Below are 27,227 nucleotides of genomic sequence, written 5' to 3' on the forward strand. Positions count from 1 at the left end.
AAATGGCATTATTTCATTCTTTTTTATGGCTGAGTACTATTCCATTGTGTATATATACACAATTTATTTATTCAATTATCTGTCAGTGGACATTTACTTTGCTTCCATGTCTTGGCTATTGTAAACAGTGCTGCTATAAACACTAGGGTGCATGTATCTTTTTAAATTTAGAGTTTTCTCCAAATATATGCCCAGGATTGGGATTGCTGGAGTATATGGTAACTAGTTTTTTAAGGAATCTCCATACCTTGCTAGCTGTTAATATGAGATTTTGTTCAAGTCAGCCATGTCCATCCTGTTGCAGAAGTGACTACCAATTCTGGGACCACCGCACGTCCCAAAGCTTTCAAACGGTACTAAATTTACTACTTTTAGGGCAATGTGTGAACTGGCCTAGCTTTCCCCCACTCCGCCCCATAGCAAAATTTCTCTTACGTCCATTGGAAATATTTCTTTTCACAGGTAGGGAAGAACTTTTGCTTCCCTGCACCCAATAACAAATGTCATAGTATGTTCAAACTCAGAACAAATCAATGTAAAAAAGAAAAAAAAAGAGCAAGATAGTAAGTTTATTTTAACTTTTTATTAAAACGCTTAGGATACAGACTTTTTTTTGTAAATGACTATTTAACTTTTCCTGAAATAGGACATATATGCACTCTGATAAAACAGAATGGAAAGTTTCAATTCATGGGAGTTCCTGTACAAAGCTCTGATCCTAACTGAGCCAAGCTCCTCACAGCAGTTTCTTTCCTCTATCTTAATATAGGAACTGTGTTTTCTGTGGGGCAAGAAACAGACTGATGCCACTTGATTTTTTCAATCTCGACTCTTTCTCCAGTGGCCAAAATACACCACTTTCACAAAGAGTTGCCTGGTGCAGAATCCATAGTTTCCTAGCTTGATACAAAGTGATTGGGAACCAAAAAAAAAAAAAAAAAAAAAAAAGGACAAAAACAAAAAACAAGAAAACTAACACTAAAGCAATCATACCCCTCATGTCTCTGGATAGAGAAGTATGGGTTACCTTTTAGCCAAAGGAAATTAAAAGTATGCAGGTTAACTACCTAGTTCATTCACCATTAGCTAGATTTGTTCACTTAAGGCTTTAACCCCTTTCCAAACCAGCTATGCTTGCTAATAAATGAAAGGCATGCTCTTTCCAGCTTTACACTTCATTGAGCCTCTGCATTTGATACCTAGCAGTGAAAAAGTATGCTTTCCCAACAGGTCAGTACTGAAGACTAACAATGGGAAATCCAACTAAAGAACAATACTCTCATCCCAAGAATATGTTATCCACACTTTCCCTGCACTCACACTAGAAGAATCCACTGAATTTAGTTCAATCCTCTGCATATAAGCATCATCATCACAATTTTAAGTTCTGAGGAAAATAACTCTCATCTTTCATTAAAGGAAAAATGAATTTTGAAGATATCCTCCCAGCTTAAGACCATCTCCTATCTCCTCATCTATTACTACAAGGGTAGAATATTGTTAAGATCATGAAAATCCAGTTTCACACATGGCATTAGGAAAATGGAATGCTATAAAAATAACCTTCGTCACTGTACTTGGGATGCTGAGGCTTTTACAATGGGTGCTTACTGATAAGTGATGCTGGCTTAAAGGGAACAGCTCTACACAAAGTTCTTGGATTAGAGTTTCCCCAGATTATTTCTGGACTGGAGAAAGGCAATTTCATACTCCTCTACCCCCTGCAAAAAAAAAAAAAAAAAAAAATCTGGAAAAGCTACAGATGTTAACCTTTAACACACCAAAAATAAACTGATAACCAATAAAAAGACAAAGTTCTTGAAGAGTCCAGTAAGAGACCAAATTCTGCAAGTGGCAATTTTAAAGATCACTGAGTAAATCTTCCATATATTCAAAAATGCTATAATACCAGATTTTTAAATTCTCAACTCAGAGAATTAAGAGCCCTTAATTAAGCTGTTAACTTTGTCCTGTGTGACTCTCCTATTCAGAAAAATTTCCCGTAGAATCTGCAAAAATGACAGACACACCTGCAGTGTGTGACAATGTGGGAGACATTCTCAAATCTTTTATGAGGCGAAAGTCACTTTTACAACTGAAAATGAAAATGGTGCTACAGAGAAAAATGAAATTTTACAACTGCATAAAAGCAAAGACTGGCTGAAATTTGTAACTTTTTAAGTAAAAATAACCATAACCCACTCTATAATTAAATCCTTTGCAGTGAACAATCTGCTATACATGCCACGATGAAGTCTGACCCTAGCCTGCCACAGTGAAAACCAGCCTCAACTGCGAGGCCAGGGTTCTGCCCTCTCCTAGCTCCCTGTGCACAAGGTGGTGCCACCTGACACAAGGCAGTCAGAGACAGGGGGGCTTCCCTCACCAGCCTGCTGATTCAACACAAGTAAGTTCACTTGACTGAGCTCTGGCCTCCAATGTGTATCTGTGCATAATTTTATGAAGTATCTAAATGCCATTCACTAGATTAAAAAAAAAAGGAATAGAAAACTCTGGACCAAGTAAATTGTGAACTCATAAAGTTATTAGGAGGGATACCAATTACATTAACAACACTTTCTTTAAAAAATAGAATCACTTTCTTTTGAAATCAACCACAGTGGTGAGACGTGTTTTTCTTTCCAGGTGCCCCACGATGGCACACAGCTTTACTCGGCAAATCCTGCCAACATCCAAGTCCTGGGATGCTGACCTGCACCAGCACGTGGGGCAACGTTACCTCCCAACAGTGTGGAGAAGAGCACATGTCACCACTGGGCGATGAGAGAGCTGACAGAGACTCTCGGCTTCTCAGCGCCAGACATGGTTGGAGAGCTTTCCTTGTTCTATTAGAAAAGTTCATGAGGAAGCTGTGAATAGGATCAGTCCAGAGAAGTAAAACTCTTTATTTTCACTGTCCAAACATCAGTCAATGTACTGGGAGAGCCAGCGGAAGCCCTCGCCATAGCCTTGCCTCTTGAGCACACTGCACATGAACACTTCCATGGGGCGGGCATTCAGCTCCTTCAGGGTCACATTCCCCTAGGGGAGGCAAAACCAGAAAGGCCCGTTAGCGTCTCCATGGTGGAAAAGCTTGAAAGGATGACGACAAAAATCTCATTCTCCATTCCTCAAAAGTAAATTTGGCAGGTAGCAATTACAGAATGTGATCAAGGCCGCACAGATGACTTCCCTAGGCGTTTGGGTTTCAGGATAGATAAGCAGTCCTATTCTCAGATTTTCTCTCTCGTTGGAAGAGCCTTTTTTTAAAAAATATTTTATCTTTTGTTTTTATTATTTGTATATATGTTTTGTATATATTTTTACTGAATTAGAGTCAGTTTACAATGTTGTGTCAATCTCTGGTGTGCAGCGTCATGTTTCAGTCATACATGAACACACATACATTCCTTTTCATATTCTTTTTCATCACAGGTGGAGAGGGCGAGCTGTGAGGCTCTCTACTCTGCCATCTTGGCACCTTCCCTGAAGAGCCTTTCTTTGAACACACCAACATTCATCTGGAAAGCTATGGCAGCAAACCAATAAAGAGGCCACTGGGGCCCACAGAACCAGCATGCTCTTTGATGGACAAAAGAAATTCAAGACTTTTTTTTTTATGAATAAGGATATTCTCATTAACCCAAGCATTCAGAAATATACACTAACAACAGGTTATATCAAGAAAATTAAAACTTCATGTGTGTGTAAAAGGGAAAACTAAATTAATTAGAGGAAGCATTTTTAGAAAGAACTAGATAACTGAGAAGAGACAAGACTAAGGAAAAGTCAGAAAGTTACAGATCCCAGAAATTTTTTAAAAATTAAATATGCCCAAACTCCAAGCTGAAAAGACCAGGATTGCTGTTAATTATAGCTGATCTAGATTTTCTCTCTCACAAGCATACTTCTCTGCAACAGCATTCTTCTTCCTACTGGAGACAGCATAACCTACTGAGCTGGAAGACTTGGGTTCTATTCCTGATTTTATCACTGACTTACTTGCTGTGTAGACCTGAACAAATTTCTCTCAGAGTATCCTTATCTTCAAAACAGGGGTAGCAATCCTACTTCTCTAGCAAGGAGCACTGAGGATAATCCAGGACTGATTTCAGTGCTTGGAAAGTGGTATAAATGATCACTCTTCATAACAGATTTCCAGTCAAGAAAAATTTCTAACTAAGAAAGCCTCTTCAAAAGCGATTTCTGAGAACTGGACTTGAAAGATAGAAAATTCTCAAAATGATTAAGTTTGCCTTTTCTACCATTTCCTTCATCCTCGTACACCTGAGGAAACTCTCATTAGAAAGCAGTTAAAAAAGACACTCCTGCCTTCAGACAGCCCAGAAATCACCTCTAGTAAAACGAATCCTAAGCCCAGTTAAACTTCTGAAAGACAAGTAAAATCTAGGTAGCAAAACATGAATATTTCAAAAGCTGTGAAGTTCCTTTATAATACACCCCCTGAAGATCTTCTCTTACCTTTCCTGTGGTCTGTCCATAAAGCCCAAATATCTCACGGAGTTTTTCTTCGCTGATTGCATCTGTTCTGTCAATTTTGTTACCCAAGATAAGGATTGGCACATTGGATATTGTTTCATCAGTCATTAAAGCCTAAAGACAAGATAAAAAAGAGTTAAGTGAGGAATCTATAGAAGCCTACCAGATAAGGAAAACAACTTTGAACTTCAGTTGTCTGTAAGTGGAAAATCTATTTATACTTGAGTGATAAACTGAAAGTTAATCTTGACGTTATATAACACCTTTAACATTAGGTGAAAAGCCCTTAAAATTACCTTCACATTAGTAAAAATCCCCTAACAGCCTCAAAACAATTACAACTTAAAGCTGTGTCTCTTTACAAGGCAGCAGAACTGCCCAACCTTAACTCTGACCTAAATCACTCAGTCACAGGCCATCCTCAGCTATCTACTGAGCACTGTCCTAGAAGAACGAAGCTCTAGCTACAGAGCCTCAGAGAGGACTGCAGGGATCCCCAAGTATTCACTAGATGCCCCATGTGTGCAAAGCACTCTCTCAGACACTGAGGAATACAAAAGGAAGGGTACGGCACATCCCTGGCTCCAGAAATCCCCCGTCTATGTTCATCTGTCAACAAAGCAAGGCAAGTGGATGATTAAATGTCACAAGGAACAGGAAGAGAATATAAATACTAAAAGACATTCAGGGAAATAAAATGGCAATGTGGGCTTGAAGAAAGTCTTAGCAAAGACGTGGAAACTAAACTGGACTCTGAAGGAGGGCAGGATTTGGATGGGGGAAAGGAGAAGGAAGAATACAAGCAATGGCGTTACGGTAGGAAAAGAATTCAGGAAGCCGCATGGAGTGCCGCCTGGATGCACTACAGCATGTGCACTGACAGGTAGTGACAGAGTAAACGTGTGGGAAGAGATGACAAACATTATGGTGCCAGTCTCAGAAATTAGCCGCAATAGATCCTAAAGACCCCAAATCCAGAAATTATTGGACAAAATCTCTACTTTTAGTACAATGAATTCACAAATAGTATCTATCTGTGGTGCTCAGGTAAGAGATGATGATCCAGCCTAAGATAGCAGCATGTGGATAGTGCAGCAGGAATTTCAGAGAAAGAAGTGAAGAGACTGATGTCTAAATGATAAGACAGATATAAGACAGGGGTGAAAGCCGGTAGAGATGTCAAGCCTGGGAATCTAGTTCTCACTGATGGGAAAAGCTAGAAAAGGAGAGTAGAGTTGAAAGGATAAAGGGGAACCCACTTTGAGCACCTTAAGTTCTAGGAAATGTTAGACAAAATTAGAGTAAGGATGTCATTCATTCATTAAATACTAACACAGTGCCTACTATGTATCTGATGCTTTGCTAACTACAGGGGTTTCACCAAGAAATAAGACAAGGTCCCTGCCACTTAAGTTCACAGTCCAGTGGGAAAGATCTGTAAGAAAATCAGTAAAGACAGCAGACATTGATAAAGTGGAGAATCTAAAAGTCAGAGATCAGGGAAGGCTTCCCAGAAGTGGTCATACCCGAACTCTGAGATCTCTTAAAGGACATCTCAAAATTTACCAGCAAAAGGGGGTAAGGGTCAGGTGAGAAAACCAGGTAGATACAGTCACTTCTGCATACTTAAGGGAGGACAAGTTATTCTCTGTGTTTGGAATGTAGTTCAAGGTAGGCAGCAGAGAGAAAAGAAGTTGGAGAAATAGAAGAAAGACTGTGAAAGATCTTATATGCTATGCAAAAGACTGGATTTTACCTTACAAGTGGTAAAAGATCTATTAAAAGATATTAAGTAGGGCAAAGACAAGTCTGAGAAAGTTCCTTCTAGCATTATAGTATATGGCAGGGTGCTAGTGGAGTCTACAGTAATTCACTGCATGTCCAGGTAGATAATGGGGAAGACGAATAGTTCCATTCTGGGAGAACAGAATTGGTAGGGAGAGTTGTCTAATAAGTAGCACTATGTATGAGGCTGGAGCTCAAGAGAGGTTTAAACAAGAGAAATCCATTTGGGAGTCATTGGCATGTGGGCTGCAAATGAAGAATAGAAGCCTGGACCAACCTGGGAAGAAGTACAGACCCTGGGGAGCACCAAGGTTTAAGGGCTAAGCAGGGGAACTGATGCTCATGAAAGAGTCTGAGCTGTATCAGCCAGAGAGTGCACCAAAACCAAGAATGAAAAGGGGAGTTTAAAGAAAGAGAATGACCAGCGTCAAGGGGTCATGTAAGGATAAGACTGCCCTGGAGGTGATTCTACATGAGAGTAGAGCTATAGATTCAAGAAACTTACTTACAAATTGAGACAGGCTCAAATTGCCAGGGACAGAAATGCAGAGAGACAGTTATAAAAGAGAAAGAAGAGGCACAGGATAACACAGGCAACATTATAGAAATTATCAAGCTAAAAAAATGCAATGTTGAGAAAGGAGAAAACCTGGAGTGAGTCCTAGCTATTCAGTACCAAACACCACACGTGACGGAAACTAAAGACTGAGACCAGACTGTTAGGGTGTGGCAAGTCACTCAGTGCAAGTGTGGGCAGGCACAACCTGAGAATGAAGACTCAGCAGTGTAAAGAACTCTAATATCTCTAGGTTTCACTATGCCAACACTTCATAAAGAATGACCATACATGAGATGTGAAAGGGAAAGACGTTAATTATGCTGGGAAAACAGGCATTAACTGAGGAGTGTCCTGAGCAAACTGGACATAGAGTCTCCCTGTGATAAACAAAATGAATTTATTCGTGTTCAAGCAGAGCTTCCTCAGGACGTTGAAAAGTACCATCTCAGATTTTAAACACTTTCTTCTTGTAACCAGGACTTTCACCAAATGTTAACTGGAATGATTTAAGTATTGGCAATACTGAGCTGTATGCCTTAAAAGAAACAAGCCAAGAAGAGAAAAAAATATAAACATACATTAAGCTCAACTTTGGATTCCATGAGTCGAGGATGATCTGCACAGTCCACTAGAAAGACAATCCCGTTAATTGCTGGTAGATAATTTTTCCAAACTCGACGAGCTAAAAGACAAAGTTTACAGTTGCATCAATTTAAAAAATATATTCTGAAAATGAACAACCAATGGTCTATTAAGTAGGCAAATCCTGGCCAGTTTCAATAGCATTAGACTCCATATAGATCCTCCCAGTCTTAGCCAGTCAGAATAGAGGGTATAAACTGATGGTCCATGAACTGAATCTGATTTTTTTAATTCAAAAATCAGGGTTTTCTGCCTGATTTTCTGAAAAACTGCAACATCCGGCAATCCCATGCCTATCTATCCACATGCGGGACAGATAATCACCAGCTGGAACTGAGCGGTGGCTGCCCCTTTAGATGAAGTCTGAGTTCTCCAGTTTGCCAAAGTTTCTACCACTCCCTGCTGTCTTATACCCAATTTCACTCATTTATCAGGATGCAGATTACTTGTCCATAAAACTTTAGTCCCAAGTTAGTTCCCAACTAACCAATGTGCAAGTGTACTGACTGTCCATTCCACTCAGCCCTCAGGGAGACTGGGCTTGACAGGTGTTTGAAGTTTCCAGGCCAATTACTTCAGTCTCCTCATTTAACCCCATGTGCCTATAAATTTTATTTTTTGTTAATGACATGATAATAGTTTGGGAAGTAAAGCTTTAATTGTATTGTAATTTCTAAGTCACTCATTTCTAGTCCTTTCAATGGGATGATTAAGGAAGCATCTCTACATCAAACATTTAACAATGACTCCCTCTGAAGGGTGGGACTGAGAAGGAGAGGCTGGGGGAACTTGCACTTTTTCCTTTCACATTTGTATACTGATCATATACTGAATTTGTTACATTGTGCCTGGACTCCTTTTATAAGTTGTTTTTTAAGTTATTAAAAAACCTCCAAATGTACAGCATTTTAGGAAGGCAGCTATGCTCACCACTATACCACCAACGCTAAATGTACAGCATTTTTAGTAACTTCTGTAAAAGATCAGCAAAGTTATGAAAAAGTGTTTCTGTTAAGTAAATCTTTCTCAGTCAAACAAAACAAAACTATGTACAGATCTTTCTCAACTTACAATGCAGTTATGTCCCTATAAATACACCAGTTGAAAATATCATTAAGCTGAAAATGCATTTAATACACCTAACCTACCAAACATAGCTTAGCCTAGCCTACCTTAAATGTGCTCAGAATACATGCAGTTGGGTAATATTATCAAACACAAAGCCTATTTAATGATGTGTTGAATCTGTCATGTAATTTATTGAATGTTGTACTGAAAGTGAAAAGCAGAATGGCTGTCTGGTACAGAATGGTTGTAAATGCACTGGTTGTTTACCCTTGTCATCACGTACTGACCGGGGGCTGCGGCTGCCCAGCATCACTAGAGACCGTGGTACCATACATCACTAGTTGAGGGAAAGATCAAAATTCAAAATCTGAAATACGGTTTCTACTGAATGTGCATCACTTTTGCATCACTGTAAAGTCAAAAAATCTTAAGTGGAACCATCATTAAGTTGGGGACCATCAAGAGATTTCCCTTCTCACTCTATCAAAACCTGAAAGCTAAATTTATCACACCAAATAACACAAATTCCCAGTTCAGGTGTCTAAAAACTCCTACTCCTTCTGCATTCCCCAGATGGTCTCAGTTTACTCTGTAACTGCATTACCTCTGAAGTTAAATTTGTAAGCAGTTACAAATCCTTTTGAAAGAAGCAGAAAAGATACCATCCATACACCCATTCCTCCCCAAATGAAAATAATACAAGCTTACTATAGAAAAAAAGGAAACAAGTTAATCTATACCTCTCCATCAAAACACAGCTGCTGCTAATATTTCTGTAAATTTTTGTTCAATCTTTTTACTGTACAGGTATTTTGCATGAGTGATGATACTACATATATGATTTTGTAGGATATAAGAATTAAATGAATAAAATAAATTAACTATACATTAATGAAATCATTGACTATAAAATTATTTGGATCTCTAATCAACCTTTTGGCTAAAATTATTTCAATGATTAAAATTACCAATATTCTATTTTTTTACCTAAACTTAAAAAAAAACCTATATTAGATTCAACCTAATAACATAATGCTCCAAAAGGAGACTTCTCAACTCAATAACAAATGAGTAAACCTGACAGAATCTCAACAGTTTCTCTTTCCTACCTTCCCAGAATATTTACCCTCACATCTTAAATGTTCTACTTCTAAGCCTAGAGTCTTGCAAAATGTAAAAAGAGTGTTCATCAGATGAAGATGCCCCATTCTGCATATGTCTAAAACACCAGATAGGAATCTGGGAACCTAATGGATGCAGCCTTACTTTTTGAGTAAGGCAAAAAGCACTGGGAACAAGGCAGAAGAAAATGTGCCACTAACCACCCCAGATAGGGAGAGTACACAAAATATCATTTCAGATCACAGTGGTCACAAATAGTCACTGTACTATTTTGTAGCTTTTGACAAATTTACAATTACTTACAAATAATTTCCTACATGTTTACATTCCACTGAATAAAGGATACAAAAGAGACATAATTAAATTCAATATGTGATACTGTACTGGATCTTGTTTAAGAGGAAAAATGATATTAAGGAGATTATTAGAACAAATGACCAAAAAGGGAATATATACTATACAGTAGATAAATAAAACTTCCTGAGCTTGACACCTATTTAGATCATATAAGGGAATAGTCTTGTTTTTAGGAAATATGCATTAAAGTATTAAGGAGTAACAGAGCATGAAGAACTCACAAATAGTTCAAGAAAAATTTGTATTAGCATGTATTATATAGAAAGGGAGACTAACCAATTTGAGCAAAAGTTATAAAGGAGGAGAGTTCTCTGTATTATTTATGCAACTTTTGACAAGTTTGAAATTATTTAAAAATAATTAAGTTAATAAAACAACTCCATTAAATAAGATCCCAATCCTAAATGCAAGCAGCTTAAAAGGTAAACATGACACATTGCTTTAAAAAAAGAAAGGGAACAAAATGAACCAGAAATTAATACTACCCTTTCACAGAAACGTCTCTTACCTTGCTCATGCCCACCAAGATCAAAAGTTGTAAAAGTCATTCCAGCAATTGTCAACTCTTCTGATGCTGAAAAATAAAGGAGAGAAATAAACCTCTCCATCCAACAAGGCCCAGCCATCAGTGCTGTAATCCACTACAAATGCAAAACCTGGGGGAAGGTATAGCTCAAGTGGTAGAGGCCATGTTTAGCATGCACAGGGTCCTGGGTTCAATCCCCAGAACCTCCTCTAAAAACAAACAAATAAACAAATTGCCCTCCTCCCAAAAAACACAAAACAAATGCAAAACCTAATGAAGCTTTCACTTTGCATAGAAAAGGATACAAGGCTGAAAACATTCTTAAATTATTCTAAAAAGCCAAGTCTCTTTTTCTCCCAGGTGTTTGCTGGTCCTTAGAAGTAGATATGGGAGATGTGTCCCATTACAGGACTAGAGAGAACAGATAGTGACAAAGTTCTAGAGGTTTAGATTCATGGGTATGTAACCTGAGTGTGTCCTATCTGGAATTTTTTTCAAGTGAGCTGTCTTTGGGGGTTACAGTTAATAAAAGAACTGCATCAACTGGGGATTCACCCTCCAGCCCTGACACTGACCCTCAAATGTCAAAAGGTCACCTAGTATTTTCAAACCTACTTGGATGTAGTGTTGGAACATGTTGGCCCAATCTGTCATCTTTGAGCATGTGTAGAAGAGTGGTTTTGCCTGCATTGTCCAAACCCAAAAATACAAGTTTTCCAGATTTCTTGTAGAGTCCTAAAAGAGGGGGGAAGACATTAACATAATTTGCTTTCTACACACCAAAGCTTACTCATATTTAAACTGTTTGAGAAAATGCACAAAGTTTGAAACCGATGATATAGTTCAAGAAAATGGCTTTACCTAGGAACTGGAGCACACTGCTGAAGCCATTGTAGATCCACTCAAAGATGAAAGACATTATTAATGCTTACTACCTGTATAAAACAGGAAAGCAGCACACGTTAGCTTTCTGAATGCTAGTACAGTTCTGAAGAAGTTAACTCTCATTCCCTGGCCCTGATGCACATTTACAGTCCCATGTTCTGAAGTATAAGAAAACAAAGGATTCTGAACCCTGGAGGGAAGTCTCTGGGGTCCTCAGAGCTGCACAAGCTCCTGGTTTTCTAACAGTTTTCAATCTATGATACTCAGAGGACTAGGAGTTAAAGATATACTTTCCTCTTTTACTGTGACTCACTCCTTCAAGCAGCTGCTCATTCACATTCCCTCGATACACCACCGCTGTCTACCAGTTAGCAAAACTTCTAGGAAATCAGCCCCATCAATCATCTGGATCAAAATGTCACACTGATGTATTAAGTATAAAGTAAGAATAAAAGGCATATTAACCTCAGTGAAAAGCATATTAACCCATCCTTGTAAACAGTTCTAAAAAGCAAAGTCACCAAAATCCTATACCGGCTGGCACAATTTGCACTGCTCCATTTACCAATGCTACCTCTTCTTAAACAGTATTTGTTTAACCCCTCTTACAGATATGGGTCTCAACTTAGAAAAAGAGATGATATCACTATATTGAAGAGCCATGAAGAAATAAGAGAGTCTTATAATGTGAATAATCAAGACCTAACTCATTCTACAAATATGGATTTTCTTAAAATAAGAATACTCATTCGGGGCATAGAGGTAGGTTCCTAGCCAGTATATACCTTAACCAGTACTGTTATTAACATCGCTTTCCCTACTGTTTCCTGTAAGTCTAGACAAAAGATGACCCAAAGCTACTAAAAAGTCTACATACCTTGGAAATAAGTAAGAGGAGCTCTGAATGTTAAGAAGGTAGGCTCTAGAGCCAATGGTGGGCGTCATGGTTTCTCAGTGTCAGCATTTCCTGATTACACTGAACATTTGCCTCAATATTTCAGATTTGGTGCAGAAAAAAAGAACAACCTCCCACTTTCACTCCTCTCCATCAGCAAGAACACATGAACACAAGGCTTTATACTTGATGAGACCCACTGCTATCAAACAAAACTTTCATGAAGTTTTTTCAAAAAAGTAAACCAAAGTTTACTGTAAAAGAGTTAGCCACAAAAACCCACCTATATTCTTCATTCAAAGAATGCTAGATGAAGAAGAGATTGAAAAATGGAAACACTATATATTAATATATATATAATAAGGGTTTTGGGGTTTGTTGTTTTTTTTTTTTGCCATTTTCAGTAACATCAAAGTGTATTTGCCAGAAAGACCAAATTTAGCAAGCTAAATAATAGTTTTGTTGGGAAATTCAGTCTCTACTTTAAGAAATCCAATGACTTAAATACAATTACAAAGTTACTGTGCTTAAGTTTCCACTGTAGGTAAGTAAAAGAACAGTGTGCCTCTCCTCTGCAACCCCATCAAACCAGTCATCCTTCCCTATTTTCTCAGTCTACTACTTGGAGAAGCACGACTAACCTTTAGAGAGCACCGCTCATCAAGGTCACTCCTACTGATTTGGCCTTTAAAATCCAACACATATACATTCATTTGTACTGCACTGGTTTGCAGTCAGTACTTCATAGACTCGTTGTAAAGTACCACATTATTTTAGAAGTATTCCCAACTAGGTAAATTCCCCAAAGGTGACAAGGGGAAAAACCCCATTTTAAGGAATTTTTCATGGTTAACTGAACTACTTTGATTTTCCAATTTATTTTCCTTTGACATCCCTGCTTTAAAAGTCCTATAGTCCTACCCTCCAAATGAATCTATGGAGAGTGCTTGAAGAAACTCTTCAGGTGATGTTAAAAAATAATAAAAACTCTTATTAGACCCACAGAGTGCCATTGTATTGCCACCCAAAGTTAAGGAAATGGCTCTGATATCTCCTTCATCCTTGAGATCTTAGGCTGTATCCCTCATGAATAGTTTTTCAGTTTATCCAGTGCCTGCATATACATCTCATTTTAACCTCACACTACCCCCAAAGGTAGAAATCCCTGGCCTCATTTAACAAGATGAGGATGCTGACACTCCTAGATTAACTAGTTTAACTAAGACTGCTCAGCTGCAAAAGTAACAGTGCCAGGATTTAAACTCTCCTTTTTTAATGCAAAAGCCAAAGCTCTTCCTGTTAACATCACATAAAATTCCAGTGCAGATCACAAACTGCTTTAAAAAAAAAGAAAAAGCTTCCTTAAACCATCCCTACACAAATGATAATCTAAAGTTTTCTTCCTTACAACTCATCACAACTTTTGAATATGTTAACAACTAGCATTTTATTTCTTTTCTATCCTTGATCCACTTTACCACTTTATGGCATCTTACGGCAAATTAGACTACTGTAAAATTTAAGGGCTCTAACTACCAACAAAAGCACTGCCAAGATACCCAAAACTAAAACTTGCAAATTTCAGGACCGACTGATTCAAATAAATAAAAGGAGGAGCACTAGGCTGACGATTGGCCAAACCCCCCCCCCCAAATCTATACATCACATCTTATACATATTCGTGACTTCTTACACATACTCAGAGCAACTTTGAGACATCATTCCAGACAGGCCTAGGGTAGCAAGCGTAGTTTTTAGCTAAGAAACTCTGCTTAGCTGCAGGGTTAATGTCAAAGGTCAGCCCCATTGCAAAACTCCGTAAAGCCCTCTGTCACAACCTAAGCAGATACATCGAGGTAAAGGAGAAAAGACTGGAGCGAAGGAGAACACAGAGAATTTTTCCAAGCACTGAAGAGTGAGGGAAAGGGGAGGGGAGGTGGAAGGAGAAAATATGAGGTTCGACCCAGGATATCAGAATGATAACACACAGCTGAAGTGGGGGTGGGGCGAGCCCTGACTAGGAGCAAGGAGATCTGGTTCGAACGCTCACACTTGCTATCTGCGGGGCCTTGGCCAATTCACTGTGCCTCGGCAGGCCTTAGTCCCCGAGTCTGTAAAAAAAAGGATAATCATCAAGGACTCCAATCCACCCCAGCGAAAGGTGTGAGGCTCACCCCACAGAGGGGATGTGAAGCCAATTAGTAAACCGGAGCGCACAGAACAGACAGGAACACTGTTATCGCGCCCAGCAGCTGCAAGACCCCCGAGCGGAATGCAGATGGACTCGAAACCCCAGAGGCCGGCAGGAGACCGAGCAGACCCGGCCGAGCCGGCCCGTCCCCGCCCAGAACAAGCCCCACGGCCCCACAGAACCGCCTGCGTGTCACTTCCCCCTCCCAACCCCGCCTGTGCCGGCCTCTGCCCCGGCCCTCGCCGCCAGCAGCCCTAGCCCCTCCGACCCCGCTCCCTTAGTCGCCGCGACCCTGGGACTCACGGCCCACGGAGCTCCTCCGGCAGCAGCGGGCGGCTTGGACCCTCCCTCACGGCGAACAACCCAGCAGCACCCGGGACCGCCAGCTACTCGCCGGATATACGTAACACTCCTTCCCCAGGGTCTTCCGGATGTATGCTGGCCCCGCCCCTTCGTGGCGTCACGGCGCTTTGCCTTTCGGTGCCGCCCTACTATCGTCTCGAGCCGCGGAGGGGCGGGCCTCAGACGCGACGTGCGCGCTTGGGGGCGGGCCCAAACTGACCCCGCCTCCCCTCGCCTTGAGCGAGGGACGCGCCAGACGTGGCTGCGGCGGCTCAGAGGGTGGGGCGGGATCTTGGAGTCTCGCGGTGCACCCAGACGCTCCGGATCGCGGCTTTAAATCCGACTGTGTTCCCAAACACTCGGGGAAAATCAGAAGTGGCGACTAGCCGGTAGGTAGGCTCTCGGAAGGAATGGTTGACCTGATAGTCCTCGACCTAAGGTGGATTCCAGCAAGCTTCTGCTTTAAGTCACAGTTCCCTGGGATAGCTGTCTTCTAGAACAGTTAATATTCATCGAGCTATGTTCCAGACAGTGCACTGAGTACTTTGCATGTCTCATCTAATTTGACTCTCATTACAGCCCTGTGAAGCAGGTACTATTATCCCCAGTTTACAAATGAGACAACCGAAGTTCAGGATAGTCTAGTAACCCAGCCCAAGTTAATAGACTAGGAAGTGGCAGAGCAACACATTGGTTCCTATTGTACTGTCCGTCACGTGCACTTTCTCATTTAATTCTGAGGACAACACTATGAGACTGGTATTATTACTTCAATTTTACAGATAAGAAAGCTGGGTCAAATGGAAAGATGGATGATGTTTTTGGATGGGAAGACTCAGTAACATAAAGATCTCAATTTTCTGTAAGTAAAATTATGAGTAACATAATTCCTTTAAAAGTACTAATAGGGAAAAAAAAGTACTAATAGGATTAATTATTATGTGTGTGTTTTTAAGTACCCTATTTGTTCCTGAAATTCAGATGGAAAAATAAATAAGAATAGTCAGAAAACAGGCTCTGAAAAAGAATAACAAGGAGGGGTATCTAGCACTATCAAATATTAAAACAGATCCTCAGTAATTAAAACAGTTTGGTGCTAGTGGACAAAAAGGCCAAAGAAACCAATGGAACAAAGTGCAGATATAGACTCAAATACATGCAGAAATAAAATTAAAGTGGCAACTCCAACAATACTCAGAGGGGGCTGGATAGGCAAGCTCTCCACCTTCCCCCCTTCTTTAATCCTGTGGGTCTTCTGCATTCAGTTTGAATCCTGCTCAGACACAGGGGTCATGGTATGTTATGAGGCGTCTCACTAGCTTTGGCTAAACCAGGGGAACCATGTCCAGAGGACCTGGAACCCCAGTATGTGCACCCTGGAGGCACAGAATGCATTGGATTGCTGGGCCTCGTGGAAGCCTGGCTGCAAGTGGGAGGCTCCCAAACCACAAGGATGGCTTGGGGGGCTCGGGAGGAAGGAGGGAGCACACAGGCAGATTCTCAGGAGAGCTTCAAACTTTACTTACCAGCTGGGCGGCCTTGGCCTAGCTGACAAATGCCCCAAACCACAGTGTACCCACCTCTAAAATGGGTGAAAGAGGTACTGTTATACATGTAAGCAATATTTCCAGAGTATATTTTCAATAAGTGTATCCATTATGTGTTTAAAATAAATAAATAATAAAAGGATTGGGACAATTGGGCTGTCAAGAAAACCTGAAAGTTGAATTTATAAGTCACATATTACACAAAATAAGTTTCAAATGATTCAGAGATATATATGTTTAAAAATGATACCATAAAAGTACTAGAAAAATAGAAAAAAGTATGAATGAATTCCCTATAATCCTGGAATAGAGAAGACCTTTCTGGCTGTAATTGAAAATCCAGAAGTCATAAAAGAAAAGATTGATAAATTCAACCACAGAAAAATAGAAAACCTTTATGTGGCAAAACAACAATAATGGTGATACCATAAACTCAAATGACAGATGACAAGTTGAGAAAAGATATGTATAATCACATCATAGACAAGTGAAAATTAATATGAAAAAGGCTGTTGTTGGAAAAACAGGCAAAGGAGAGAATCAGACAGTTATCAGGAAAAGAAATATATATGTTAATCATAATAAACTAATAATAGAAATAGATATAGAAAATAATGAAAGATAATACATTTAAAACTCATTGAGATACCATGTTCACCCACCAGGTTGGTAAAAGTCAACCTGTTTACTTGCGGTGAGGCTGTTGTAAAGAGCAGTTAAGGAGGGCCTCACTGAGGTGCCATTTGGACAGGACCTGAAAGATACCTGGGAGTGAAATATTCCAGGCTGACACCGGAACATGTGCAGAAGCCCTGAGGCAGGAGTGTGCATGGCAGGTTCCAGGAACATCTAAGAGATGAACATAGCCAGGCAGGGTGACAAGGGAAGGAGTAGCAGGAGATGAGGCGAGAGAGTTGTGGGATAGGCAGTTAAAAATTGAGAAGGTTCTAAGACTTTACCTCGCTTGCAAGCTAATGAGTTAGCCGTATACACTTCTGTGGATGCTGGCAGATAGGAGACTCCTGGGACAGAGACAAAGGATTTTATTACCTCAAGCATGGCAAGTAGCGTCAGCTTCGTGTTCGTGTGTTTTGCATTTGCCCCCTGCCAGGTCCTTTGGGGGTGATGCAGAGCAGCCCAGGTGGAGTCTGCCCATGTAATGGGTTTGCATCACAGCTGAGAAACCAGAGCTTAGGGAACCCAAGTCTTTCATAATGTTCTGCAAACAAGCCTAGCTGACTTAACCTGGAGGGAGATGTTATTACACTGGACATCAGACAAACCTCCCCTGCCCCAGGTGGAGATTCTCTTCCAAGGCTACTCTTTATATAAACATCCTTGAAAAGAGAGTGGAAATAAAGGTATCCAGTACCTCTGCTCCTGGAAGTGCAAAAATATAAGAGATTGGTGGAGAATTATTTCCTAATGGGGGCAGATATTTAGAGCCTTGTAGGCCACTGTGAGGACTTCAGCTTCTAAATTGTGAATGATGTGGAGATGGAGGGTTTGAGCAGAGGAGTTTTGTGTAATTCTTCTCCCCACTCTATTACTCCCCTACACATGCCCAATGTTAGGTAGACAGGTACTCAACTGAAATGGAGACTGAAAAGCATCTGTCTTAGTCAGGGTTCTTCAGAGAAAGAGACCTGATAGGATATACAGATATGCATAACAGGAGATTTATTATAGGAATTGGCCCACTCAGTGATGGAAGCCCAGAAGTCCCACAGTCTGCCATCTACAAGCTAGAGGACCAGAAAAGTCGGTGGTTTAATTCAGTCTGAGTCTGAAGGCCTGAGAACCAGGGGACTCTTAGTGTAAGTTCTGGAGTCTGAAGGCCCTAGAACAAGGAACTCTGATGTCCAAAAGCAGGAAGGTAGATGTCCCAGCTCAATAAGAGAGAGAGAGGGAATTTGCCCTTCCTTTTCGTTTTTGTTCCGTTTGGGCCCTCAACAGATTGGGTGATGCCCATCCACATTGGTGAGGATGCATCTCTTTACTCAGTCTGCTGAATCAAATGTTAACCATTTCTAGAAACACCCTCACACACCCAGAAATAATGTTTCACCAGCTGTCTGGACATTTCTTGGTCAAGTCAAGGTGACACATAAAATTCCCCATCGTAGCATCTATTGGATCATGGGGGTCATGGGTGACCTTGATAAATACAGTTTCAGGGGAGTAATGGGGTTGAATGCTGGACTGGAGTGACCTAAGGAGAGCCTGGGAGGGGAAGAAATGGGGCAGTGACCTTGGACAATGCCGTTAGAAATGTGGCTATGAAGGAGAGGAGAGACAGGGAAGTAGAAAGGGCATGGATGATGAAAATGAATTATTTCTTCCTGCTCAGCATAGTGAAAACTGGGATGCCATCTGTGTTAATACATAAAAATTCATTCAACTCTTGAGAAGAAAGTAAACGTTTAGCCTTTTATCAATGAGAGGATTTCATATAATGTTCACTAGAAAAATCATTCTGAAATGCAATCCATCTAAAATTTGAGGAGGTAAAAGTCTAAATGTTCTCCCTTTGACACAATCTAGAGTGCAATTAGGAAAAAACTTTAATTCTTCTTAAAGTAATTGTATGCTCCCCGGTTTGTGCACTGTTGGTGGGAATGTAAAATGGTATAGCCCCTATGGAAAACAATGTTGGGGTTGCTCAAAAATTGGAAATGGAATCACCATATAAGCCAACAATTCCCACACATTTGAAAGCAGGGTCTCTAAGGGATATTTGTACACTGATGTTCACAGCAGCATTATTCTTAACACCCAAGAGGTAGAAGCCACCCAAGTGTCCATCGGTGGCTAAAGGGATAAACAAAATGTGATATATACATACAATGGGTATGATTCAACCTTATAAAGGAAGGAAATTCTAACATGCTATAAAATGAATGAGCCTTGGGGACGTGCTAAGTGAAATAAACCAGTCACAAAATGGCAAATACTATATGATTCCATTTATACTAGGTAACTAGAGTTCTCAAATTCAGGGAGATAGAAAGTAGAATGGTGGTTGCCAGGGCCATGGAGGAAGGGGAAGCAGGGAGTTGTTTAATGGTTATGAAGAGTCAGTTTTGCAAGATGAAAAGAATTCTGGAGTTCTGTTGCACAACATTGTGAATGTACTTAACACTACTAAACTATACACTTAAAAATGGTTAAGATGGTTTACACTTTATGTTATGTGTACTTTACCACAATTAAAAGACCTTTTTTTTTTTTTCACTTGGACCTCCAGCAGCTTCAGCTTTTTGCACCTGATCTATTTGGGCATCTCCATTTTCTGCAGGGTTATTCCCAGCCTTGCCAGCACTGGCTTTCCCTTTTTTCTCTTTGGATCTCTTCTCTCCCTCTGGGCAGGCGTCTTTCCAGGTTTGGGCTCTGGCTTTGGAGGAACAGGTTTAGCAGGTAACTTTGCATCTGTTCATGTTACAGGGTTAACCCAACACCCACAACATATTACCTTAATATTAGTAGAATAAATTAATAATAGTTCTTAATTAAAAAGCATTAGTTGAGGTCCCCAGTCAACTCATTAAGTGTTAAGGATGCAACAAAATAAAGCTTTCTTTCCCAACTGGGAACATGCACATCAGGCGACTCGTTTTTCATTGCTCTGTGCGTGTCTGTAAAGGATCATGAAAGCACTGCAAGTATTGATTTGGGGGTTACAAATAAATCCTAGTGAGGGGGCAAATTCATAAATATGAATTTGTAAATAAAAAGAAATAGTGAGGACCAGCTGTCATTCATACATATGGCTATGTGTATAAATATCTGTATATAACCTCCACTTTGTGGACACAGGTAACCACCAGCTGCTGGCTCTATCAGCCTGAAGAGTACAGTAAAACGTTATGTCTCTGACTGTTTGAAAAGCCATTCGAGAAGCAATCAGAAGGTTTTTACTGAACAACTGCTGTGGACTCGGTGCTGTGCTGGGCGACAGAGAATAACATGACTGTGGTGGGTCCTCTGCCGACGAGGCACTGGCAGGCTGTTGAGGGATCCCCATTCCATGCTCACGATGTGTTTTAATGAGCTGGGAGGAGAGACAGTGATGCTGGGGTAGTAGACTTGAAGCAGGATGCAGGCCAGGCCAGAGGAGAATGGCCACAGGTGTGCGGTGCGGCCCAGGGAGCTGCACAGCACGACGGAGCATCCTCTCTTCACAGTGAACGATGGCTGCCTCGAGCTGCGGGCATGGGCATCGGAGCTGGAAGAGGCCTTCCAGGGGATCCAGCCAAGCCCCCTGAAGGCATGGGGGAGCTGTGTGCTGAAGGTGACCAGCAGGCTAGTCTCTTGAGACCACCTCACAGAGTGCAACCAGCGTGACGTTACGTGGGTCGCCGGGTAAAAGCTCTTTCACCTAACTTGTTACCGCGGGACCAGGCGGTCAGAGGCCTCGGGCGGGTCCCTCGGCCTCCCTGGCTCGGCGTTGTCCGTGACTTACAGAGCCTAGAGCATGGGGCCCGGCGTTTAGGAAGTGCTCATGCATGGGGGCTGTTATCCTTGCTGCCGTTCCTCTGGTAGGTGTTCGCTGGATTATCTCACAGTGAGTACACTACAACCCCCAGAGAAATCTTTCCTGGTCGCTGAGATTTATGACTAGAGCAGTGGTTTCAGACATTGGGGTATGTTAGAATCACCCAGGGAACTGGTTAAAAATTGGATTCCAGGGCCCAGGCCCTCCCAGTTCTAATTCAGTAGGTCTAACATATCGGGATACCTATATATTTCAGTAGCCAGGAGTCCCCCGCCACTAGCTGGGTTGAGTGTGGTCCATTGGTGACCTCCTCCTGCTTCATTTGATTTTCTTAAAACACATTTAAAATAAGTTATACCTGCTTTTAGAAAAAAACAACTCATAAAGAACATAGAAGCTTATAAAGCAGAAGGAAACTCCCTTCGCCTGATTTCTTCCACGCTTAACTTTACATTCTCACCCCCGAGATAATTGTTGTTAGCTGTGGTTTGTCTTGTTTGTTCCCAGAATTTATCTATCCCCATATAGCATATCCATCATTGTATCTCTTCCCCTCACTGTTCCATTTGTAAAAAAGCACAAGTAGGATCCTAGGATAGGGCAGGGATTGACGAAAGTTTTCAGTAAAAGGCCAAGTAGTAAATATTTTCGACTTTGCATGTCCTAAGGTCTCTATCCCGACTACTGAATTCTCCCTTGGAGCTGGAAGGCAGTCACACACGTTCATTTATGAATTGCTGTGACTGCTCCAATAAATGTTACGCACCAAACTGCTGCAGGCTGGATTTGGCCCGCAGGCTATAGTGGGCTGCTGCGGAGTACTGCAACTTTCTCTTTTCACTTAAAATATTTTGAGCATCTTTTCCATGTCAGCCCGCGCAATGATTCCATTAACTGCTACAGGGTATAGATATTTAGCCATTCAACTGGACTGCTGGGTGTTTTCCCAGGTTTTGCTGCACTGAACAAAGCTGCCATAGACTGTGTGCCTGGGTGACTATTCTTAGTCAAGTAAAATGAATTCTTAGAGCAGAATTGCTGATTCAAAGGGGAAAGATGAATTTGAAATTTTGACAGAGCTTGCCAAATTTCTCTCAGCCTTTTTTAAAAATTCAGATTGCCACATACCCTTGTGATTTTCATTGCTTAATCTCATTCTGGTGAATATTTTCTGTTAAAGGTTAATAACTAAGCGAAAGATCCCAAAGAGAGGTAGAGGGAGCAATAAACTCTGTGGCAATCAACTCCAGCTAATAACTCCAGTAAATACCTGCCATCAGGAAGCAATTTGCACAGCATTCTGGTCAATGTAAAAAGCAAATTCCCAGAAAGTAGTAAGGGCACCTGTTCTAAATGTAAAGAACATTTTGTGCAAAAGCACAAAGTAAGCCCTTGTGTAGCAAATATACTGATCAGATAGGGCATAATTGCCATTTCAGCTGCAGCACGGGCTCAGCAGTGGTGAGGATGAATTTTGACTTTCCAGTCATAGTTCCCATTCGGACTCTTGATACAATGCTTCAGATTCCCTTATCTGACAAAATGCATTGACCATGCAGTGTTGCTGAGATTACAGTTACGAACATCCAGTCTTCACTGAGCACCTACTGTGACCCTGGCCCTGGACTGAGTCCTTCACCTACATTCCCTCCACCCTGTGATGCTGGTGATACCACCATTTTACAGATGGGGGAACTACTGCTCGAATAGGTGAAGTCATTTAGCCATGGCAACGCAGTCAGCGCTGTTTGACTTCCAAGCCCATGGAGGGAAAAAAAAACATGTTGTGTTGAAAACTGGCAAAAGCCTTGCAGAAAACAAAATAAGGGGAACAAAAATGCCTATATTCCATGATCTTGCAATCTACCCCTGGGAATTTATCCTTAGACAATAATCCCAAAATATTAGGCCCAAAGATAACAAAGAGCTAAACATTAGAAACAACAAAGATTAACAAAAGAGAAATGACTAATAATCAGTTTGATGGATTTTTAAGTACCCGTTAATGATGATGAAGACCGAGAAAACAATGTAAAATAGTTGGAAACCCCTGGTTTCAAAGTCAGATGACTGGGTTAAGTCACCACATACCATCTGAGTGACCTTGGGCAAGTTACTTAGGTTTTCTGAGTCTCTTTTTCTCATTAAAAAAAAAAAAAAAAAAAGATTACTCTTCTGTGTATAAATAAGATAATGTTTCAAAGTATTTATCATTCCCATCATATGTAAATAGTAACACTTCATTCCATGGTTAGGCGTGGTCATGAGGCCTGCAGTAGCCAATTATTTCATTGAACATCATTTATTGTTCATTTCATTGAACAAGAACGTCTGTGATGTGTGTCACTCTGGGCATCTAATCTCTAGTGCCAGACTCCCACACTTTCTGCCTCTGAGACAGTGATCCACATGAGAAAGCAAGTGTTGCCTGGGAGGCAGGATGCTGAGCCGTCATGTGGAGGACAGCTGCTCAGAGGCAGAGCCGACTTTGTGTGGAGTGAGGGATGAACTTCTGTTTTCTTAAGCCACTGAGATCTGGGGACTGCTGAACACCACGGGGCTATCCCGACTGTGAGAATAACCTTGTCTCTCTGCTTAACACTGTACCCCCAGGGCCTAAAACAGTACCTGGCACAAAGTCAGATCTCAAGAAATGTTTGCAGAATGACTGTTGTCCTAGGGGTTAGGGTTTCTTTTTGGCTTTACTATGCAGATAACTTTCATCCAGCACCGAAGATGAAGAAAGAAGAGAGCCCCCAAATACCCAAAGCTTCTCCTTGGGCGTTGTTATGGGTTGTTGTGTCCCACAGAAATTCACGTTGAAGTCTCAACACCCAGCCCTCAGAATGTGACCTTGTTTGGAAATAGGATCGTTGTAGATGTAATTAGTTCAGACGAGGTCATACTGGAGTGGAGTGGGCCCCAACCCAGTATGACTGGTGTCCTTATAAAAGGGGAAATTTGGACACAAACAAGCACACTGGGAGAACACCTTGTGAAGATGAGGGTTATGTTGTCACAAGCCAGGAACTACCAAAGGCAGGGAGAGAGCCCTGGAACACCTCCTCCCCTGAAGCCTTCAGAGGGAGCATGGGCCTGCTGGTGCTGGGTCTCGGACTTCTGGCGCTGGAACTGTGAGCCCACACGTCCCTGTTGTTTAGCCCATCCAGTTTGTAGCACTGGTTATGGCAGCCCTAGCAAGCGAATACAAGAGTGTTTTACACTTTTTTGCTTTAACAGAGGAGAAGTAGCTTTCTTTGGAGGCTTTCATATGGGAGAGCTATTGCTGGCATGTCTTCTGGCTAGTATTCTATTCCCGTTCCTTTCCATCATGCTGGGCAGGTGATTCCTATTTGTTGGACCAATGCTTGTGAAATCTCCCACATTGTATAATCTTTCTTTAGAAAACATATTTCTCACCCTAGCAAATAAATCACTTCAGAATCACACATTATAATGACTGAGGCAGCATTTAAAAAATAGAACTTACAAAAGGAGCAAGAGAAATATTATTAAAATCTGAATGCTAACGTTTCTGATTCTGGTCCAGACAAGATGGCATAGACCTGTTTTTCCCTGCTTCTGCCTGCTAAGCACAGCTATGAACCTGGAATAGCAAAAGAGATGACCAAAGGAGACCTCTGAAAGGTGCTATGAAGGTGAGCTGGTTTGGGACCCCAGGATCAGGGAACAGCACAGTGACAGGACATGTGCATCCTAGCACCCATCAGGAGGAGGAGAGTCCTTTCCAACCCCTAGCCTAGCAACAGAAGGCAGTCCAGATAGACTCATTCCTCTCCAGAGTGGGGTCCCTCTGGTAGGTGGGACACCACCTGGCAAGGGGGATAATTGGGAGCCCAGGCAGAAATAAACCACCAGGGAGGCACTCCTCTTCCTCACAGGGTCTGAGACTCCCCTTTTCCACCAAGAGTTACCTAAGTGGGCGGGTGGGCTGAGCCTGAGGGAGAAATCCAACTGTAACAGGTAGACCAGTTCAGGAAGCCTCTTTATCCTATAACCTAAGACTCTTCTTTCCAACCCAGAGACACTAGGGTAGAAGGCTAAGTTGGGAGAACCAGTCAGGGGACCCTCACATCCCTTCACCAAGAGATACCCACCCCTCAGGAACCAACAGAGATACCGCACAGCAGGAATCAGCAGAAGCCCCAGCGGCACCAGATAAACTAAGCCAACCAAAATAACACTGCGAAGTCGCTGGGAATTAAACTGCCATTGAAACCACAGTCCACAAAAATAGGCCAAGACCCATGTGCTAACCCCAAATAGGGTGATGCTTGCTAAAATAGATTTAAATAGGTACTAGCATCCCCTAACATAATAGACAACACTGAGATGAATCTTGGCAAAGATACTATTAACAATCACCCATCATACCAAGAAAATCACAACTTGAATGAGAAAACACAATCAAGGGATGCCAACACTGAGATGAATCTTGGCAAGGACTTCATAGCAACTGTCTTAAAACTGCAACTAGATTGTCAGTTAGAAATTCTCTTGAAATAAGTTTAAAAATAGAAAATATCAGCAAAGAAATAGAAGTTATTAAAAAAAAAAACAAATGGAAATCATAGAACTGAAAAATACAAGAACAGAGAAGGAAAACTTGCTGGGTATGTTCACTATTAGAGTGGAGAACACAGAGGATAGATTTGTTGAACTTGAGGACAGAACAGCAGAACTCACCAGTCTGAAAAAGAGAAAAGTAGACTGGGAGAAGAAAAAAAATCACCAAAGCCTACAGACCTGTGGGACAGTAACAAAAGATCCAACGTTCATATCACCAGAGTCACAGAAAAATAGGAGTGGGGTTGGGGCTGAAAGTATTTGAGGAAATATGACTGAAAAATCCCCAACTTTGGTGAAACACACAAACTTACAGACCCAAGAAGCTGAGCAAACCCCAAATAGGATAAAATGCTAACATAGCAATAATTTTCTTAAATGTAAGTTGTCTAAATACATCAATTAAAAGACAGACTGGCAAAGTGGATTTAAAAAAATACAACTCAACCATATGCTACTTATAAGAAACTCACTTCAAATTCAACAACATATGTAGGTTAAAAGTAAAAGAATAGAAAAAGATATACCATGGAAACATAAATCAAAAAGAAAACAAGGAGTGGCTGTATTAATATCTGATAAAGTAGACTACAGAGCCAAGAAAATTACTAGACACAAAGAGGAACTTTACACAATGATGGAAGGATCAGTCCACCAGTAAAACATAAAGACCATAAATGTGTGCACACCAAACAGCAGCACCTCAAAGTGCATGAAAAAAACAAATAGAGCTGAAAGATGAAGTAAGACAAATCCACAGTTATAACTGAGGACTTCAGCATCTTCCTTTCAGCAATTGATACATCTCAGAAAGAGAAACCCAGCAAGAATACAGACGATCTGAACAACACTACCAATCGACAGCATTCATTGAGTTGAGATACATAGAATACTCCACCCAAAAACACCAAAATCCAGATTTTTTTCTCTAAGCACCTATGGAATATCCCCAAGAAGTACCACATCCTGGGCCATAAAACCACCTCAACAAATTAAAAAGAATTGAACTCATATGGACTGTGTTATCTGACCAGAATGGAATCAAACTAGAAATCACTAACAGAAACACATCAGGGATTAACAGTGGGCGGGTGGGGAGGACATGAGGTGGGTGTGGCTATCAAAGGGCAATGCGAGCGATCCTTGTGATGTTAGAACTGTTCCGTATTTTGTAGGATACAGGAACCTACATAGGAGATTAAATTATGCAGAACAACACACCACATGGATGAGTACAAGTGAAACTGGAAAATCTGAAGAAGATAGGCGGACTGCATCAAAGCCACTGTCCTGGTTATGATATTATACTTTAGTTTTACAAAATCTTACCTTTGTGGGGAAGGTTATAGAGAGAATCTCTCTCTATTATTTCTTACAACTGCATGTGAATCTACAATGATCTCAGTAAAATTTCCAGTTAAAAAATCTGAATGCTTAATACATCCCATTACATAAATACCATCTCTTTTTACAAATGAGGGAACTGAAGTGAAATGATTGGGACCTGACCTGAGATTTCAGAGCTAATAAAGTCAGTGGACTAAGATTTAAAAACTCAGGTCTACATGGCTCCAAAGCCCATGAACTTAATCACAAAGCTGTTTTGGCTGATGACTCATAATATTATATAAATGACTTAGGGGTCCAATTAGTTGATTAGAGAAGCTTTTTAAAAAGTAACTATCATTTCAAAAGGTGAGCAGGGTTGTGGTTTCTTCTAATATGA

At 41.0% G+C, this 27,227-nt stretch overlaps 1 protein-coding gene and 1 long non-coding RNA gene across 3 annotated transcripts; one reads left to right on the top strand and one right to left on the bottom strand.

Moving 5' to 3' along the window:
• Positions 1–564: 564 nt before the first annotated feature.
• On the bottom strand, positions 565–14,967 carry SAR1A (secretion associated Ras related GTPase 1A). Of its 2 annotated transcripts, XM_010951654.3 has the most exons (8): positions 14,834–14,893; positions 14,390–14,450; positions 11,421–11,494; positions 11,175–11,294; positions 10,542–10,607; positions 7,423–7,526; positions 4,483–4,614; positions 565–3,042 (listed from the first exon to the last, which is right to left on the bottom strand). In XM_010951654.3, the coding sequence occupies exons 3-8, from the start codon at positions 11,476–11,478 to the stop codon at positions 2,926–2,928; spliced, it is 597 nt and encodes a 198-aa protein (XP_010949956.1). In that variant the 5' UTR covers positions 11,479–11,494; positions 14,390–14,450; positions 14,834–14,893; the 3' UTR covers positions 565–2,925. The 2 variants fall into 2 exon arrangements, with proteins under 2 accessions (XP_010949956.1, XP_010949955.1); XM_010951653.3 differs by lacking the exon at positions 14,390–14,450 and having other exon boundaries at positions 14,834–14,967.
• A 141-nt stretch (positions 14,968–15,108) lies between these two features.
• Positions 15,109–23,915, top strand: LOC123615872 (uncharacterized). The gene is made up of 3 exons (XR_006723672.2): positions 15,109–15,261; positions 15,655–15,734; positions 20,236–23,915. It is a non-coding gene; the product is annotated as an uncharacterized LOC123615872 (long non-coding RNA).
• Positions 23,916–27,227: the final 3,312 nt, after the last annotated feature.

This window comes from Camelus bactrianus, chromosome 11 (genome assembly GCF_048773025.1).
Source record: "Camelus bactrianus isolate YW-2024 breed Bactrian camel chromosome 11, ASM4877302v1, whole genome shotgun sequence".
NCBI lineage: Eukaryota > Metazoa > Chordata > Mammalia > Artiodactyla > Camelidae > Camelus > Camelus bactrianus.

Bases quoted from the DNA above. Each gene is read 5' to 3' on its own strand.
- SAR1A (XM_010951653.3), bottom strand. From the start codon at position 11,478: ATGTCTTTCATCTTTGAGTGGATCTACAATGGCTTCAGCAGTGTGCTC. The intron at 11,295-11,420 runs GTAAAGCCATTT...CCCCTCTTTTAG, and splicing joins CAGTGTGCTCCAGTTCCTAG to GACTCTACAAGAAATCTGGA. The intron at 3,043-4,482 runs GTAAGAGAAGAT...TGCCTCCCCTAG, and splicing joins ATGGACAGACCACAGGAAAG to GGGAATGTGACCCTGAAGGA.